This window comes from Chelonia mydas, chromosome 1 (genome assembly GCF_015237465.2).
Source record: "Chelonia mydas isolate rCheMyd1 chromosome 1, rCheMyd1.pri.v2, whole genome shotgun sequence".
Classification (NCBI taxonomy): Eukaryota; Metazoa; Chordata; order Testudines; family Cheloniidae; genus Chelonia; species Chelonia mydas.
This window is the reverse complement of record NC_057849.1, coordinates 333,774,082-333,791,469: the sequence shown is the minus strand read 5'-3', so window position 1 is coordinate 333,791,469 and position 17,388 is coordinate 333,774,082. Positions and strand designations below refer to the sequence as shown.

At 39.3% G+C, this 17,388-nt stretch overlaps 1 protein-coding gene across 20 annotated transcripts in view; it reads right to left on the bottom strand.

Annotated features, from left to right (window-relative positions):
* Positions 1–17,388, bottom strand: part of UPF2 (UPF2 regulator of nonsense mediated mRNA decay) — a 197,470-nt gene that overhangs the window by 142,663 nt on the left and 37,419 nt on the right. For all 20 annotated transcript variants that reach the window (XR_006292715.1, XM_043552968.1, XM_043552946.1 and 17 more), the window contains 5 exons: positions 16,144–16,247; positions 14,995–15,080; positions 3,432–3,540; positions 1,924–2,037; positions 596–712 (listed from right to left, as the gene is read on the bottom strand). Coding sequence is in view for 19 of the 20 variants with exons in the window: in XM_043552968.1 (XP_043408903.1) it covers positions 596–712; positions 1,924–2,037; positions 3,432–3,540; positions 14,995–15,080; positions 16,144–16,247 (530 nt within the window). In the remaining variant the exon portion in view is untranslated. The remainder of the gene's footprint in view (positions 1–595; positions 713–1,923; positions 2,038–3,431; positions 3,541–14,994; positions 15,081–16,143; positions 16,248–17,388) is intronic.

The following is a 17,388-nucleotide window of genomic DNA, read 5'->3' as shown; positions in this document are numbered from 1 at the left end:
GAGCTCTTCAGTCTAGTGACTTTGGTGAGATTCTAACTGCTTCTAAGGGCTTGTCTACTTTACCCGCTGGATCAATGGGCAGCGATCGATCCAGCGGGGGGTCTATTTATCGCGTCTAGTCTCGACGCAATAAATAGACAGCCAAGCACTCTCCTGTCGACTCCGCAGTGAAGACACCTCGGTGAGTAAATCTAAGTATGTCGACTTCAACTATGTTATTCACGTAGCTGAAGTTGCGTAACTTAGATCAATCACCCCTCCCCCAGCATAGACCAGACCAAAGAGTCCAAGGTCTGAACAGCTCAGCACTCAGTTCTAAAAGTAGGAGCTCGTGGATGCAATTTCATATGGGAAAACTTTCCTTTTTGCTTTAGATCACAAATTAAGTCTGAAGATTTTTGTGGCGTTTTCTATTACGAACACTATTTACAAACTCTGTTATAGTAGTGGATAAAGTTTGCATTAGTTGATGTTACAGTAGTTATGGCCATTATTGCCAGGTTGTATGACAAACTGCAAAACAAAGAAAAGACAATGATGACAGTTGAATTCAGTACATGATTTTCTACAATAAAATGGCTATAGTTTATCTTACCAAAAGAACGCTTGTTCTTAAGTGAGACTCTGGTGATCTAAATAGGAATCTTCCACACGTTTCCAGCAGAGTACATGCCATTTCAATATGGTGATGAGAAAAGTCTGACAGAAGCATCTGTGTAAATATACACACAGTCACCACATTTTGAATCTCTATTTCCACTAATAAGAACACTAATAAATATGATTTTATTAACTAGACAGTTATTAATATAACTTTTTAAAAACTGAAATGCTATTTCATCTCAATTTGAGTGCTAAGATACTGGCAAGGTTCTCATGCCATTTCATTATGAAACTTCCTTTTAATAAGAAAGTAATATTCTAAAGTGGTGGTTTAGGTTCCAAATATAGGATTTGTACATTTTAAAAAATAGGATGTTTACAGAATCTACTATAGAAAGCTCGTAACTTTTAAAAAAAATAATAATGCACACTTTTTAAAAATAATTCATACCTGCCTTAAAATTTGCTCTGCTGGATTGGAAAACCAACACTTAATATTGTACAACCACATGAGTACCCAAAAGTGAAATTAACTAATCTAGTGTTATTGTTTAAGCTGAGCAACAGGTAAAAGAATAGAACTTTGCATTGTATAGTACTATCCAGATACTCACCAGCTTCTAGAGAAACTGCATAAATGATTAGTTTATCTGACTTTTAAAATTCAGTTTTAATAACTGAAGAGATCTTAAAATTACCACCACCAACACCGGAAGCTAGTTGAAAACGTATTGTACCTACAATGTCCTATTATAAACACCTTATTTTAAACATTTTATTTTATTTTAAAAATCCGAGTTAAAATCAATTGTGAAGCGAAGATAAACAATCAGACTTAACCTTAATACCACATATGCATCTGGGACTAAATATCTGGAGCTCAAGTGTTCTGAGTTGATTTACTTCTTCCTCAACAAATGGCACATGCCTACCTACTGAGATGGCATATCAGCCTCTCTTTTACAGCCACTAACAAGTTTCCTTTTTATTGGAGAAGTAATAAAAAACAAAGTAATAACAAAAAGCTCATTTCCAGCTCTCCAAGGAAGTTTGGATGGATGATTAGGGATTGCTTACAACTATCTTCTGAGAAAAACAATTAGCAGCAAGTCATTTTCTCATATCCCAGTAGGGAAGAATATTCTAATAGATTTTTACTATTGGAGATTAAAGTAACAAGAAAATCAAGGTTCCAATACTTTATGCAACATAATAAAAATCTTTAACATTGGAAAAATGGAGGATAGGGATGGGAAGATGATCTTATGCTTTACAAACAAGTACTGTACTTTTCTAACTACATGTCTTACCAACACTAACCTTTAAACAATGCAGGGTGTCATTTTTGGAGAACATCTTAAACTTGGCAAGCTCTCCAATAAATCTCACAGTTTTATTTTTTGTTTCAATATTGATCTGGTCCTTTTTTCTCACCTAAATAAAGAGGGAAATATATATGCATTTAATTTTAATGTCTCAGAAATATGTATCTTTTATGTATTTCTAATATATTTCCTTACATTTTAGCATACTTGTTAAGGCTGAGAGTTCAGAAAGTTGGAAATTTCCAGTCTGATTCCCCCCGACTATGTCTTCACCTGTCTCTGGCTCCCTACCTTCCACCTCTAATTTGGCTATTCCACTCAAACTTCCCCCGTTCCCCTGATTTGGCTAACCCTACAACTCCCCCACATCATCTCTGCTCTGGCTCTTCAGTGTCTCCATCTCTGAACTTCCTTCCTACCTAGATTATAACATGGTCCCCCAAAATACCGATAGCCTTAGAAACATGGCTAGTGTGACACTCTACATCACCCTGCCCAACATCACTGTAGCATTCTATAGGTGGAGTCTATAGTTAGTGTTCTGAAGGGAGCAGCCAAAATCAGGAGTCCCCAAACCAAACTGGTAGAGTTAACAGGACTGTCTTAACCAAAGTGATGACTGTTTCATTAAAAGAAATTTTAAAAATGTACTGATGGACACTAATCAAAATATTATTTAATAAAATGCAAATAATGAAATTCCCCCTGCACTCAAACCGATACTTTGGCTTTAGCATAAACAATAATTAACTTAAGTTCATTTTAAAAACTATCATACATTTAAATAGTCCACGTATTTGTTCTGTTAACTGATGCCACTAGAGAAAACAGATTTTGAGCGATCCATAATAAAGTTTAGGGGGAAACATTGAAAAAATAGTGGTTGTCCACCATAATTTTATAATCAAATTTAAATATAGTGCAGGAAACAAAGACTGAGAAATAACTTGGTGAAGAACTATGTTCTCAGATTTCTAACCTTCTTACATTCCAATATTTTTCTTTCTTGACATTTTTGAAAATGGATGCAGTAGGACTAATAAAGCACAATATATAGCAGACATCTTTTTGTAAAACAAACTAACTGCTATTAATACAGGTCAATGTCAATTTTAACTCTGAACTATAAATGCTATTCTATAACATTATTTCTAGTTTTTGCAGCTTCTGCCCTAGCTTTTATGTAATTTCTAAGTCATGCTACCATCTGAACTAAGTTTAATTGTGGTTTAATATTGGAGCTTGAAGAAGACACTATATGAATGTGTATAAATAAATGACATGCAGTCTGTCAAAAAGGTTATTCAATGTACAAATGAATCCAACATATAATAACAAAGCAATGTGATTAGAAAATAAGACTTCTGAGCTACCTGACTATTCTGTTATGTTTGAGTCAGCATCTTCTTTAGTGAAAATAATATAACTTATAACAAGCATTTTTTTCAAAAGATGGTATATCAGATTTCTTAATCTGTATGCAGTAAAACAAACCAAACATACATGAAATCTGAAATCCCCTTTCAGCATGGAACAAAGGTCCTCTGCTACATCAGACATACAGGGATGCAATGTGCCAACCAGCCTTGCATAAAATGGAAGCAAATCCAACCTGTAAACAAAAGTTACACACATGTATAAGATGAGGACAAAGCACAGATCTAATTCAAGTTATATAAAAATGTATTTATGCCCACAGATATACATACAACTACCAATTTGTGTGTGGAAAGGACAGTGCATGACTATGGGCATGTATGTAGAGTTACATTCAGTGTATTGGCTTATACTTTTACTAGTTATATTGCTACTTCCTATTACAATATTTGATTCCCTTCAGATATTCCTGCTTTAAGTGCAAAACTCAGCTCAACCTTAACTATGGAATGCTGAGCAGAGCTTGTACAGTAATATGTACATCTATCCTTCGTGAATTTCTATATGCAAGAGAAATTCAAAAGGAAATTAAGAAGCCTAGCAGTACTCTAAATGATAGCATTTCCTGCGGGACTGCAGACAACTCCCATAATAGATAACCAGAAATATGCATTAAGAGGCAAACATACCAGTGAGACACAAAATCCTATACTGTTAAGCAAACTAATATCCAAACAGCTGTAACAGTGTTAATAATTAAAAGAAAACTCCAGAGAAGGCAGTCATGCATATACTGTCACTAGCTGTGGGGGAAAAAAACAAACTAAAATAATTGCTCTTTCAGTCTCAGTATATAAGCATTTATTTTACAAATTGTTAAAAACTCTACCTTATTTCCCTGTAAGTTTTCCCTTGACTACATCCCCTCATTACCATTCTGATGTGTTGCTGTCACTATTTTCTCCCCATCTTTTCACTTTTCAGTTGTTTTAGTGTACAGTTTATATTTTGATTAATCTTTCTTTTCTCCTTGTTCTTTCACTTTCAAACACTAAGCTCAAAACCTGATCCGTTTCTAAAAGTTTAACAAGTTCCTGTAAACCCTTTTGAAAAAATGGATGATCTATTCAGTCATATAGTCCCACTTGCAAAAAGGTAAGCTTTGGAAACCAGAGAGCCTGGGAATCACAAAACTATGAAGAGCAACTTCAAAAACAAACAAACAAAAAATCTTCCCCTTATGCCAAACAATTTTAAGATATATTAGGAGCTAAACTCTAGAACAAGTCCAGTGCTATAGAGGAGCAGTAAAGGAGAGAAGGTGCCTTAAAATCATTTACAGACAAGAGAGGTGAGCAGTTGTGAACAGAAAACGGATCTTTTTCAGGATTGCACTTTAAGAAGGCTGGTTCTCCTATACTACTAGAACTGCAGAGAAACACTGCTATTAGTTTAACATCTTAAAATAACATTTTAAAACTTAAGTAGTTTTTTTTTTTTTGAGTGTTTTTAAAATCAAAACACATGGAAGGCTCAATCTGCAAGGTGCTGACCACTCTGGCTCTGATCCTGCAAAACATTTAAGCACATGCTTATATGTTTTACTAAATTGTGGCCAGAGCACTCAGAACACTGAAGTACTGAGGCCTTAAAGAATACAGTAATTATGTAACGTTAAACTACTTTACATTTATGTAGCATCTCTCCCCCAAAGGAAGTACTTTACAAATTAAACACCCACCGGAATCATGTCACCACTAAAGTTCAACTATTTCTGGATTAGAGGGCAGCAGCCAGACAGAAAACAAGTGTAGATAGCACACATGGCACAACAAGGGGCTGAGGAGAAACATTGTGCAGTGTCTCCCAGGAAAACCTTTAAGAGGTATGAAATCTTTAACATCCACATAGAGGAGACAGGAGCTTGTCCATTTAAATTTTCAGCTCAACTGCACAGTAAGTTACACAGCACTCTACAGCTCAGAAAGACAGAAAGCCAAGCTGACTCTCAGTGGTGCACAGAAATCCCAGTGAAAATTAACAAACACTTCAGTTAAGTGTTAAATGGCTTTTATTCTTCCTTTTGTTAAACAATAAAAAGTTTACTAGAACAGGTAGTCAAGGATACTCAGCACAGCTAATTAATACCACATTATCAACATTATCCATTAACTCCATGAGAAGTCTGAAATACTCAAACAAAAAGAAATGCTTTTGCTGGGTTCTGTTTTATTTGAGGGTATTGTTTTTCCTGGATGCTCAATTCCTCTTTCTTAAAAGGAAAAACATGAAGTGTTGTTTAGAGCTAAAGTACTTGAATGTTAAGAGCCATTAATTAATTTTATATCCTTAAACCCAACATACTTGGGAAAATTAAGCCTTAGAACAGGGGTTCTTTCTGAGCCCCCCCGCCAATGCAATAAAAACTCCATGGCCCAGCTGTGCCATAACAGATGTTTTTTTCTACATATAAAAGCCAGGGCTAGCATTAAGCAGCAGCAAGCAGGTCAATTGCTCAGCGCCCCACACCACAGGGGGCACCGCAAAGCTAAGTTGCTCAGGCTTCGGGTTCAGCCTTGGGTGGTGGGGCTCAGGGTTCTGGGCTGCAGTCCCTTGCTACAGGACTTGGACTTTCTGCACTGGGACCTAGAGAGTCTAATGTCAGCCATTCTTGGCAGTCCCCCTAAAGCCTGCTCACAGTCCCCAGTTGAGAACCACTGCCTTAGAGCACACTGCTGCTGTTCCATCGGAGAACACAAAAGGTTTCTTTATCGGGGAAAATACTAAGGGCATGCATTTCCAAATAGGTGAAATATAGTAAAGAAAAGCCTGAGGTCAATTACTGTGAAATTGGCAACCAGCAAGATCTGGTCTATTCTTTTTCTCACACACACTGATACAAGTTTACAGTGTGCAATAGTACCACCTATTGGTACCTATATTTTGTAAATTCATGCTCTAATTCAAATTGTTTTCATTTGATCATTTTCCTCATCTCACATAATATCTTCCCTTTTTTGAGGAGGGGGAAGTATAATGAACTGGGTCCGCTGTTTCCTCTTTCACTCACTAGGATCTGGCCTCATGGATGAAGCATTCTCTGAAGTCTATCCCCAGCACTTTGAGCAAGGTCAAACAAAACCACTAGTGAGACACACAGTGTTGTTTCATCCCTTGACCTTCTTGGTGCAGGTACTCCAGACTGAATCATACCCTGAGTTTGGATCCCTGTGTTACACTGCCATGAGAACATTAGGCTGGCCTGCATTTATACCCGTTGACACATTTCTGGGATATCTTAGTCCCCTGAGGGTTTTTAAAATACTGATCTTACAAAGTAAAGACCTAGCTCAATTAAAGCTATACATGTGGCTTCTTCAAACCAGGTGTCTTCAAAATTACAAGGTAAAAAACCGAAGATCTTGGGTACTTGGAAAATAGGATTTTTCCAGAGGGGCATCTTAAGGACATGTAAATTTAGGTACCACACGATAAAAAATAACCACCTCGTACTTCAAATCATAATTCAATTAACTAAAATGTATTCATAGGCTCTAAATAGTTCAATGCTCTTACCCATATACTGATCAACAGTCACAAAATATTGACTGGTGATGTCAACTCCTTTCTTACTGCCATCAATCAAGACAGTGGGAATGATCACAACAAATTATGCCACTGACTTTTCATGCTTCTCAACAATGGGTTTTCTTGCCTTAGCGAAAAAGGCTCAGTAACCTAAGCAAAGCCCTCAGAGGCATTCATCCGGAAATGTAAAGTCCTCAGGAACAGGGATATGCTAACCTTCAGTTCAACAAAAAACTGACCTTGTTACTGATACTGACAAGCCAAGGAGTTGCAAGAAAGTAAATAAGGTTTTTTTTAGAAGTTAGTTTAAATTTAAATAAAAAATGCAGAGCTTTCACCTTTGAGAAGAAAACTAATATCTCTTGACTTAAAAATAACTAACGCTCAAAATTTCAATACCTTATGGGCAATAGTTTTCACAATCCAAGAGGTCATTTTAACCTTAACACATTAAGAAATATTAGACAATGGGAGAACTCAGAACCCCAGAAACTTTCATTATCTCTTATTCTAGAATTCAAAGTCTACTAGAATTTAAAACCGAGAAGACCATGCAAGTTTTTCGATTGATGGAGAATACCAACAGGATTGCAATATGCAAATAAACCAAAATTAACTGTTTTATTGGACAGATGTAACAATCCAGTTAGCCAACAATAAATTATCCATAATTGTCTTGAAATCAAGGGTAATAGTGTTTTAACTACTGTACAGCTGCTTTGTAAAAATAAAATTACCCTGGATTAATCTATTAATATTTAGTTTTAAATGGGTACTTTTTAATTACAAGTATGAAAGCTACTTGAATGCTAGCAAGCAAAATCTTGTTTAACTAAGACATTGTGCACTGTTGTGGTCAGCTGAAGAATTTAAATGTGCCCCATTCATAAACAACCACACTGTGCAATGCAGTACTATTCTGACACCAATTTTCATTCAGTTGAAAAACAAAACTGCCTTTTTATTTTTTTGCCAAATAGGGTGTGAAGAGTATCAAAACACTCTATCCTAACAACAGAGTCAGAAAGCCTACAAAGAGCAACACTGAATAATAATGTACTTAAAAAGTTGATTATGGGTGCACGAAACTGTTCACATTAATCAGTAAGTGCATAAATGCAGTGTTTGCATGCAGTAGCAAAGAGTTCATGGGGGAAGTGGTTCTTTAACAACTAATACCTATTTGAACAGAAAAAAAACAAAAACCACTTTTAAAATAAAAACCACCTTTGTCTAACCTTACTGTTTTGGATATCAATGTAATAATTCAGACTATATGATTTGAAATAAGTACAATTATCCATGAAGACTAAATGTATTTGAAATATACTTTTTATTCTACTTTCTAGAAGGATGCTGTTCTTCTGACCTTTTAAATCAAGGACAGACACATAATGCTTTCTGACATTTTGTTTTTCCACTGACATTATGGAGGGATGTTGGAAATTCCTGGAAATGGTAAGTATAGTTTGTAGCAACAGTACAAAAAGGCAGCTAGCATACTGGGATGCATCAACTTGGTATCCCTCAGAAAAGAGTCTGTTAAGGAACAATTTGTAAGTTTTTAGGGTAGGGAATGTGCTATTTACTTTAGTAAAGCATGTTAATATTTTATTGTATAATTATATATTCTTGGCACTATATGCTGTACATAACACAGCATGTAGAATTCTTACAAAAATACTAAAAGTCTGGTTTAAAACCAAAAAAAGAGAGTGAGTTTCTCCTTACCAACTCCAATAGATTATACTGAAAGAAATCTAAATAGGAGAGACTGTCAGCTGGGGCTTCAGCACAATGAGCAGAGGGCTGCTAGGTATGATCCTCACAGCCCCTCAGACACACGAGGAGCTGCTACCCAAGGGGCTGCAAACAGCATATCTGCCAGCTCTGCTCTTCCTACTGCAGCCCCAGTCAGTGTTCCATCTGTACCTCCATGGCAGATACTCTTACTGTGACTAGACACCTGTGGTTCAGAGCAAGCAGACCAAACATACCATCAGTGGTTCTCCAGCTGACTAGCACAACTAGAGTTAGGCATCACAGGAAAAAGGTAAGGGAACAAGGGCAGTGCACAGAATGCAGACTAAGCTAGAAATCTACAGCTGGATCATTGTCCAGTTGAGAACCCACAGAGCAGGAGAGGGACATTTCCAGGAGGAAACATGGGAAGGGCATGTGGCAGAATGGATACTAAGGGAGTCATAATGGGCAAAGGGGGAACTGTACAAGATCTTAGCGAACAAACTATTAGTTCTCTCTCAGCATCGATTGTACTCGTTATCAAATATTAGTAATTGGCAGATTAACGCTGATCTGTCAGATTCACATTTCAAATTCTTCTAGGAATTATTTCAGTAATTGTGTTTGTTCTACGTTAGAACAAAGAATGCACTCTTCAGAATAAATGAAAGATGCTCAGAAAGAGAACTTTCAGAGTAACAACCGTGTTAGTCTGTATTCGCAAAAAGAAAAGGAGTACTTGTGGCACCTTAGAGACTAACCAATTTATCTGAGCATGAGCTTTCGTGATTGACTTGCATCCGATGAAGTGAGCTGTAGCTCACGAAAGCTCATGCTCAAATAAATTGGTTAGTCTCTAAGGTGCCACAGGTACTCCTTTTCTTTTTAGAAAGAGAACTGTGTTTATGAATCAGCCTTTGATAATCTTGAAACCTGCTCAGGGATCATTAAAAAAGGATTCTGGGTGGACTCCTCCTGAAGGTCGAAACAACAGACTGGACTTCTACATAGAGTGCTTCTGCTGACGTGCACTGGCTGAAATTGTGGAAAAGCAGCATCACTTGCCCCATAACCTCAGCCGTGCATAACACAATGCCATCCACAGCCTCAGAATAGGTCGGAATATGAACAAGAGGCTGCTAGGCAACTCTCCAACACCACTTTCTACAAGCCATTACCCTCTGATCCCACTGAGGGTTACCAAAGAAACTACACCATTTGCTCAAGAAATACCCTGAAAAAGCACAAGAACAAATCCGCACAGACACATCCCTAGAACCCCAACCAGGGGTATTCTGTTACCCAAGATCCATAAACCTGGAAATCCTGGACACCCCATCATCTCAGGCATTGGCACCCTGACAGCAGGATTGTCTGGCTATGTAGACTCCCGCCTCAGGCCCTAGGCTACCAGCACTCCCAGCTATCTTAGAGACACCACTGACTTCCTGAGGAAACTACAATCCATCGATGATCTTCCTGAAAAACCTCCTGGCCACTATGGATGTAGAAGCCCTCTACACCAACATTCCACACAAAGATGGACTACAAGCTATCAGGAACAGTACCCCTGATAATGTCACGGCAAACCTGGTGGCTGAACTTTGTGACTTTGTCCTCACCCATAATTATTTCACATTTGGGGACAATGTATACCTTCAAATCAGCGGCACTGCTATGGGTACCCGCATAGCCCCACAGTATGCCAACATTTTTATGGCTGACTTAGAACAATGCTTCCTCAGCTCTCGTCCCCTAAAGCCCCTACTCTACTTGCGCTACATTGATGACATCTTCATCATCTGGACCCATGGAAAAGAAGCCCTTGAGGAATTCCACCATGATTTCAACAAGTTCCATCCCACCATCAACCTCAGCCTGGACCAGTCCACACAAGAGATCCACTTCCTGGACACTACAGTGCTAATAAGCGATGGTCACATAAACACCACCCTATACCGGAAACCTACTGACTGCTGTACTTATCTACATGCCTCCAGCTTTCATCCAGACCACACCACACGATCCATTGTCTACAGCCAAGCTCTATGAGATAACCGCATTTGCTCCAACCCCTCAGACAAAGACAAACACCTGCAAGATCTCTATCAAGCATTCTTACAACTACAATACCCACCTGCTGAAGTGAAGAAACAGACTGACAGAGCCAGAAGAGTACCCAGAAGTTACCTACTACAGGACAGGCCCAACAAAGAAAATAACAGAACGCCACTAGCCATCACCTTCATCCCCCAACTAAAACCTCTCCAACGCATCACGAAGGATCTACAACCTATCCTGAAGGAAGACCCATCACTCTCACAGATCTTGAGAGACAGGCCAGTCCTTGCTTACAGACAGCCCCCCAACCTGAAGCAAATACTCACCAGCAACCACACACCAGAACCACTAACCCAGGAACCTATCCTTGCAACAAAGCCCGTTGCCAACTGTGTCCACATATCTATTCAGGGGACACCATCACAGGGCCTAATCACATCAGCCACGCTATCAGAGGCTCGTTCACCTGCACATCTACCAATGTGATATATGCCATCATGTGCCAGCAATGCCACTCTGCCATTTACATTGGCCAAACTGGACAGTCTCTACGTAAAAGAATAAATGGACACAAATCAGACATCAAGAATTGTAACATTCAAAAACCAGTTGGAGAACACTTCAATCTCTTTGGTCACTTGATTACAGACCTAAAAGTTGCAATTCTTCAACAAAAAACTTCAAAAACAGACTCCAACGACAGACTGCTGAATTGGAATTAATTTGCAAACTGGATATAATTAACTTTGGCTTGAATAAAGACTGGGAGTGGATGGGTTATTACACAAAATAAAACTATTTCTCCTTGTTTATCTCCCCCGCCTCCCCCACACTGTTCCTCAGACGTTCTTGTCAACTGCTGGAAATGGCCCATCTTGATTATCACGACAAAAGGTGTGTGGTCCCCAACCCCGCTCTCCTACTGGTAATAGCTCACCTTAAAGTGATCACTCTGGTTACAGCGCGTGTGGTAACACCCATTGTTTCATGTTCTCTATGTATATAAATCTCCCCACTGTATTTTCCACTGAACGCATCCGATGAAGTGAGCTGTAGCTCATGAAAGCTTATGCTCAAATAAATTTGTTAGGTTCTAAGGTGCCACAAGTACTCCTTTTCTTTTTGCGAATACAGACTAACACGGCTGCTACTCTGAAACCTGCTCAAAACTTGGATTCACATTAAACAAATAAAACCAGAAAGGCATTTGGACTTCAGCCCCATTGTAATCAGTACAAGTTTTTCTGCAGTGATAAAAGTATTATACCATTTCCATTTTTCAAATGAGGCTCTGGAAACATACAGTAACACTTGTTCCATTTCCCACGCTTGCATCCCTCCAACATGCTGTAGAGATAAGACTGCTCAAATTAATCGTTAGCTCTAGCTGTTAAAAGCTGTTTATTTTGTTCTTTTTCAATGAGCCACTAAAGAGTACAGGATAATAACGACCTAAAATCCACGGAAAAAAGAGACTTATCTTGTTAGGCATAATGATAATTTACTAAATATTACATCTTGTAAATTCAGTATAATTTGGCAGGTATTACAGTGAAGGCAAAGAGGAAAAGGAAAACTGATTTAAGCACAGTATAATGTGGTGTTATAAAAAAAGGACAGGCTTTTTAGGCTTGGTCTACACTAGAGAGAACTGAAATGCACCTTGCATCCACAGGCAAACATGTTCAATCAATTTGTTGCCTTTCCGATAATCTATTTAAGTTACTCCGATAACTTGCAAGGACAAAGAGTCAGCTGATTGCTGGTGAGGACACATCCCACTAACACAAATAGTGCAACGAGCTCTAACAACTGTCATCTTTTGACAGCTCCACCACTAAAGAATTATATGAGCACATCTTTCTAATCTCAGATGCAAAGCAGACATTCAGGTTAACACCAGGATAATCAGTATGCAAAAGCATGGCCATTACACAAGAACACAAGAATAGAAGGTCCTTCGAATAGTACATACTAACAGGATGCAAAGATGGGCTGGAAGATAGCTATTGCATCATGTACAGTAAAAGCTTTGTTATCTGGCATGTTGGGAGAATGGGGGTAAGTCAAAAATTCCGGTTAACTAAGAGGGAGGGAGTTTGGGTATGGGAGAGGGCTCAGGGCTGGGGCACTGGAGGAAGTATGGGGCATGGACTCTGGGAGGGAGTTTGGATGCAGGAGGGGGCTTGGAGCAGGGGGGTTGGGGCGCAGGAGGGGATCCGGGTGGCGGTCACCTCGGACGGCTCCACGCAAGCGGCAACATGTCCCTGCTGCTCCTAAAGTGGCTAGGCAGCTCTGCACGCTGTCTCCACCTACAGGCACCGCCCCCACAGCTCCCACTGGCCATGGTTCCCCACCAATGGGAGCTGTGGAGCCAGGGCTCGGGGCGAGGTGGGGGCAGTGCAGAGCCACGCGAGGTGAGCGCCGCCTGGATCTGGCACCCTCTCCCCCAACCACCAGCTCCATGCCCCCTCCCGCACCCAAACTCTCTCCAGCGCCCCAGCCCTGCATCACCTATTGTACTCCAAACCCCTCATGGTCATTCCTCTGCCAAGGAGCAGCAGTGACATGTTGCTGCTTCCAGAGCCAGGTAGGGAGCCTGCCGGCCCCATGCCAACTGGACTATAAACTGGATTTTCAATGAAGATCTGAAATGCCGGTTTATAGAACTCTCTGGTTGTTAAAGTGCCGGATAACACAGCTTTTACTGTATACAGCTTTTTAAATGGAAAAAATGGTTATTCATAGCACTTAATATAATCCTGATTGGACTAGGACCATAAACAAGACATTTTTTAAGAGACTGTTCTCTTGCACAAAGTACTTCCCGTTATGGTCAGGGTCACATGAGGAGAGGCAGATCAAAGTAACATGAAAATTACAAGGGAGGGACTCTAGGAAGGTACAGAGAGATGACACAAGAAATCTGAAAATCCAAGGCTGCAACATTAACAGCTCCCTGTCAAAAGATGAGATGTTGGTGGCAATGCACACACTAGAAATGTAAGATTTTTTCTTCATGGCAAGCACATAAGGTGCACCTATCTAGATGAGCTTTGGCAGAGAGTAAGGCTAGATACATTACACAGGTCAACTTGTTTGGTTTAATATAATTTTCTCTATATATATTCTTAAAAAATGTTTTTTTTAAAAACATGCCATTTGAGTCTTAGGCTGTTTGTAGGTAAAGTCTCTGACCTCTTAAAACAGGCAGTCAGGGAGAAAACGTTGGAGCTCTTAATTGATAGAATTCCCATCAAAGTGCCACTCAGATAACAGATGTGGTCAGTAAAGGCATGGGAAAAGCTGGCTGACCATATGGAGAGGCAGAAAGAGGGTACAAAAGGTTTCAGTACAACAAGACTCCCATGACAGCTCAATGGGATAAAGCTATTATCTTGAGATTATTCATAACATATAGCAAGATCTCACATAGAAACTAATTACTATACATCACCACTGTTTCTTACTGCAATGCTTCCCAGGGACAATCCATATAACAAGATTCGAGGATTATCATTCTGCATCACTCTGACGCCAAGAATGAATGCCTTTTGAATCACTGTGTAGCAATGGAAACAGCTGGAAGCATGGCTGAGAACTCCTTTTTATTAGAATATCACCAAGTTCAATCACCACTGGGATTTGCAGTCTGTTACTGTCCAGTTTTTAAGTTCTTGACATTTTGACTCTATAAATTAGATATGTGTGGTATACAGTAAGGTAGCTATGCCTTACATACTCCAAGAGTCCTAGACCAGAGAGGTTGAATTACCTCTGATATCACTATGAAAGGTAACTCAACCAATCACCACCCATACCCTACAGCTGAACTGCATGCAACAATTTCATTGGCTGTATGAGGGAGAGTGCATAGATAATGGACTACGTGGCCCAAATGCCATACCTGTGCAACAGGATGGACTTTCAGCTACTAGTATTGAAGTTCTCCTGAGTGACATGTGAACTTCTTTTTCCTGGAAAAGCTTTATTTTTTAATCATTGTTTAAACAAAACATGAGCCACCAAAAGATTACAACCATAATTATCACCAGAAAATACTCGTTGCAAAAGTATCCATACTGAAAATTTTTCCAGTACCAACAACCTTAGTTTGATTGCTGATTTTAAGTTTATCCTTAATCCATAAACAAATACCACCAGAGAAGTGTGCATCATGGGTAAATGTAGTAGATACATGAGACTTCGTAGTTGCACTGTACATTCTTGTCTGTTTAAATCACTAAAGCAAAGTTAAATGAAGTGTTACTCTACATTCTTTTTTTTCTTTTCCTACCTTTGTCTAGGAACTATGAAGAGAGCTCGTACTAACTTTCTTCTATTGGCTTTTGTGTTCATACTCATGCAAAAATCCATTGCTGCCTATAAGAGAAAAGTCAATGTTTCCACCTTTAAACTTGAATTTCTACACATAAAGCAGTAAAACGTATGTATTAAAAGTGTCTGTTACTTAAATCAAGCTTTTGCTACACGCAATTGCTTAAAAAAAAATCTTCATTTTCTAGCTAGAATTTACACATTCAGAAGACATGAATGTTAAAATCTATACTAGAGAATAGACTGAACCTTTGGACCACTAGATGGAAAATGGAAACTTTGGGCTGATGGGGAGGGAGAGAAAGAATGAGTCAACTGTCCGGGAAACAGTTGCAAGGTTCACTAGCTATGGAGAGAGGCTGGGGAGTTTGCCTTTTCTGTAGGACCAGCAGCCACATACGGCAATTGTGCAGGTACAATAGCTGTTACTGATTAACTCCATATGTGGATGATATGATTCCAGAATAAGAATGCATTATTCTGAATTAACTTAATCCACTTCCTATGAGGATTAAGCCATTTTGGGATAAAGCACTCTTATTCCTGAATAAGAGCATCCACACATGAAATTAATCAGGACTAGCTGTTGCACTTGAAACTCACATTCTACCTTGATTTGAATTAACATTTGTGTGTAGACAGGCCCTAAGTACCATGATCCCCTTACCCAGATTAAGGTCTGATTCTGGATTCTAACTCTCTGGGTAGGCAAGCCCTTACCCAACTGCTGCCTGTACGAGGGAGAGAGGAGGAAGTACTCTCTCAAGATCAGGAAGAGACTCTACACCTGCTAAACTCCAAAGCATGAAGGTATTTCAAAACCAAGCAGCAGAGGTAGTTGATTTGGCCTATACAGGACCTTATGCTCTGATATGGCTACATAAAATATGAAAGAAATAGCCAAGTCAGCTGCCTGGAAAATTCTGAAAATTCTTGTGTAAAAACATTAAAAACCTCTCCTTGAAGCTTATACAGCCTATAATGTTGCTTACAGTTTCTCTTGCTATTACACTGGTACCAAACACCTGAAGTATACTTTTGATCAAATTAACATGCAAGGCTTAGTATTGTGGGATTATGGGAGGATAATATAATAATGTGACTTTACCTTGTCTATGAGGTCTCTGTTGACACAGTTTGGGAGTTGCTGAAGGAAAGCATCTACTATCAGTTTTAAGTGAGACCCAGTATTGGCTTCTTCATCCTCTTGTTCTAGTAGAAAGCAAACGGCCAGCACATTTTATGGTGCACAATAAACAACCATTGTATTTAATTACCTAAATGTGATACAGGGATCTGTTCAATGCTTACAATACTCACCTATAGATACCTGTGAGGGAGGGGGAAGAGACAAGGAAGTTAACTATTAACTAATCTAAAGGGCTATTGGCTGGATACCTTCCTATTCATGGACTATGAATAAATAAGTATTTTCTACCTGCTAAATTACACTCAGTGGGTGCATCAGCAACTACATATTCTTACCAAGACATGAAAGCTTCTTTCAACCATATGATATGGGCCACAAGAAGATCTGAATGAGGAGAGGTGGGCAATGAAAGAACAGTTACTTATCTTATAGTAACTGTGGTTCTTCAGGGTGTGTTGTCCACATGGATTTCACTTCTGGTGTGCATGTGCCTCATGCACATGAGATCAGATACTTTTGGCCAGCAGCATCCATTGGGGCTGCACCTGAATGCCCTAGCACCTCCCCACATAAGGGCATAAAAGGTGGAGTGGGCCCACCTGATCCCTCGAAATACAGAATCCAGCTGGTATAGGACTCCATAATAGAGGGGAAGGAGGGCAGGTCATGGAATCCGTGTGAACAAGACATCTTAAAGAACCACAGTTACTGTAAGGCAAGTAACTGTCCTTTCTTCTGCTAATCCCAACATAGATGCCTTGCAAATTTCAGAAATTGGGATGCTTCTCAAAGAAGCCACAGAAGATGGACTGGTGTCTCACCTATATGGATGGATCTAATCTAGCTATCTCATAGCATGATTTAATAAAATTCGATACCTGCCTAGACAATCTTTGAGTAAATACTGCTTGACATTTAACCCTATCTACAATGCTACTAACAGCCTAGAAGAGCTCCTATCTGCAATATTACAAACAGCCTGTGAGCGCTCCTGAAGAGCCTTGTTTGATGTAAGTAGTATGAGATAGCCCTGTACACATCAAGGGTGTTGGCTTTCCTTTGGTTTGACTGGGACCTGGGGAAAAAACTGGAAAGTGAATCACCAGATTTAAATGACTATCAGACAATTCTGGTAAAATGTAGGGTGCAGCCTAAGAGTCTTTTAGGGACACTATGCAAGGTAGACTAGCCCTGTGGGCCTGA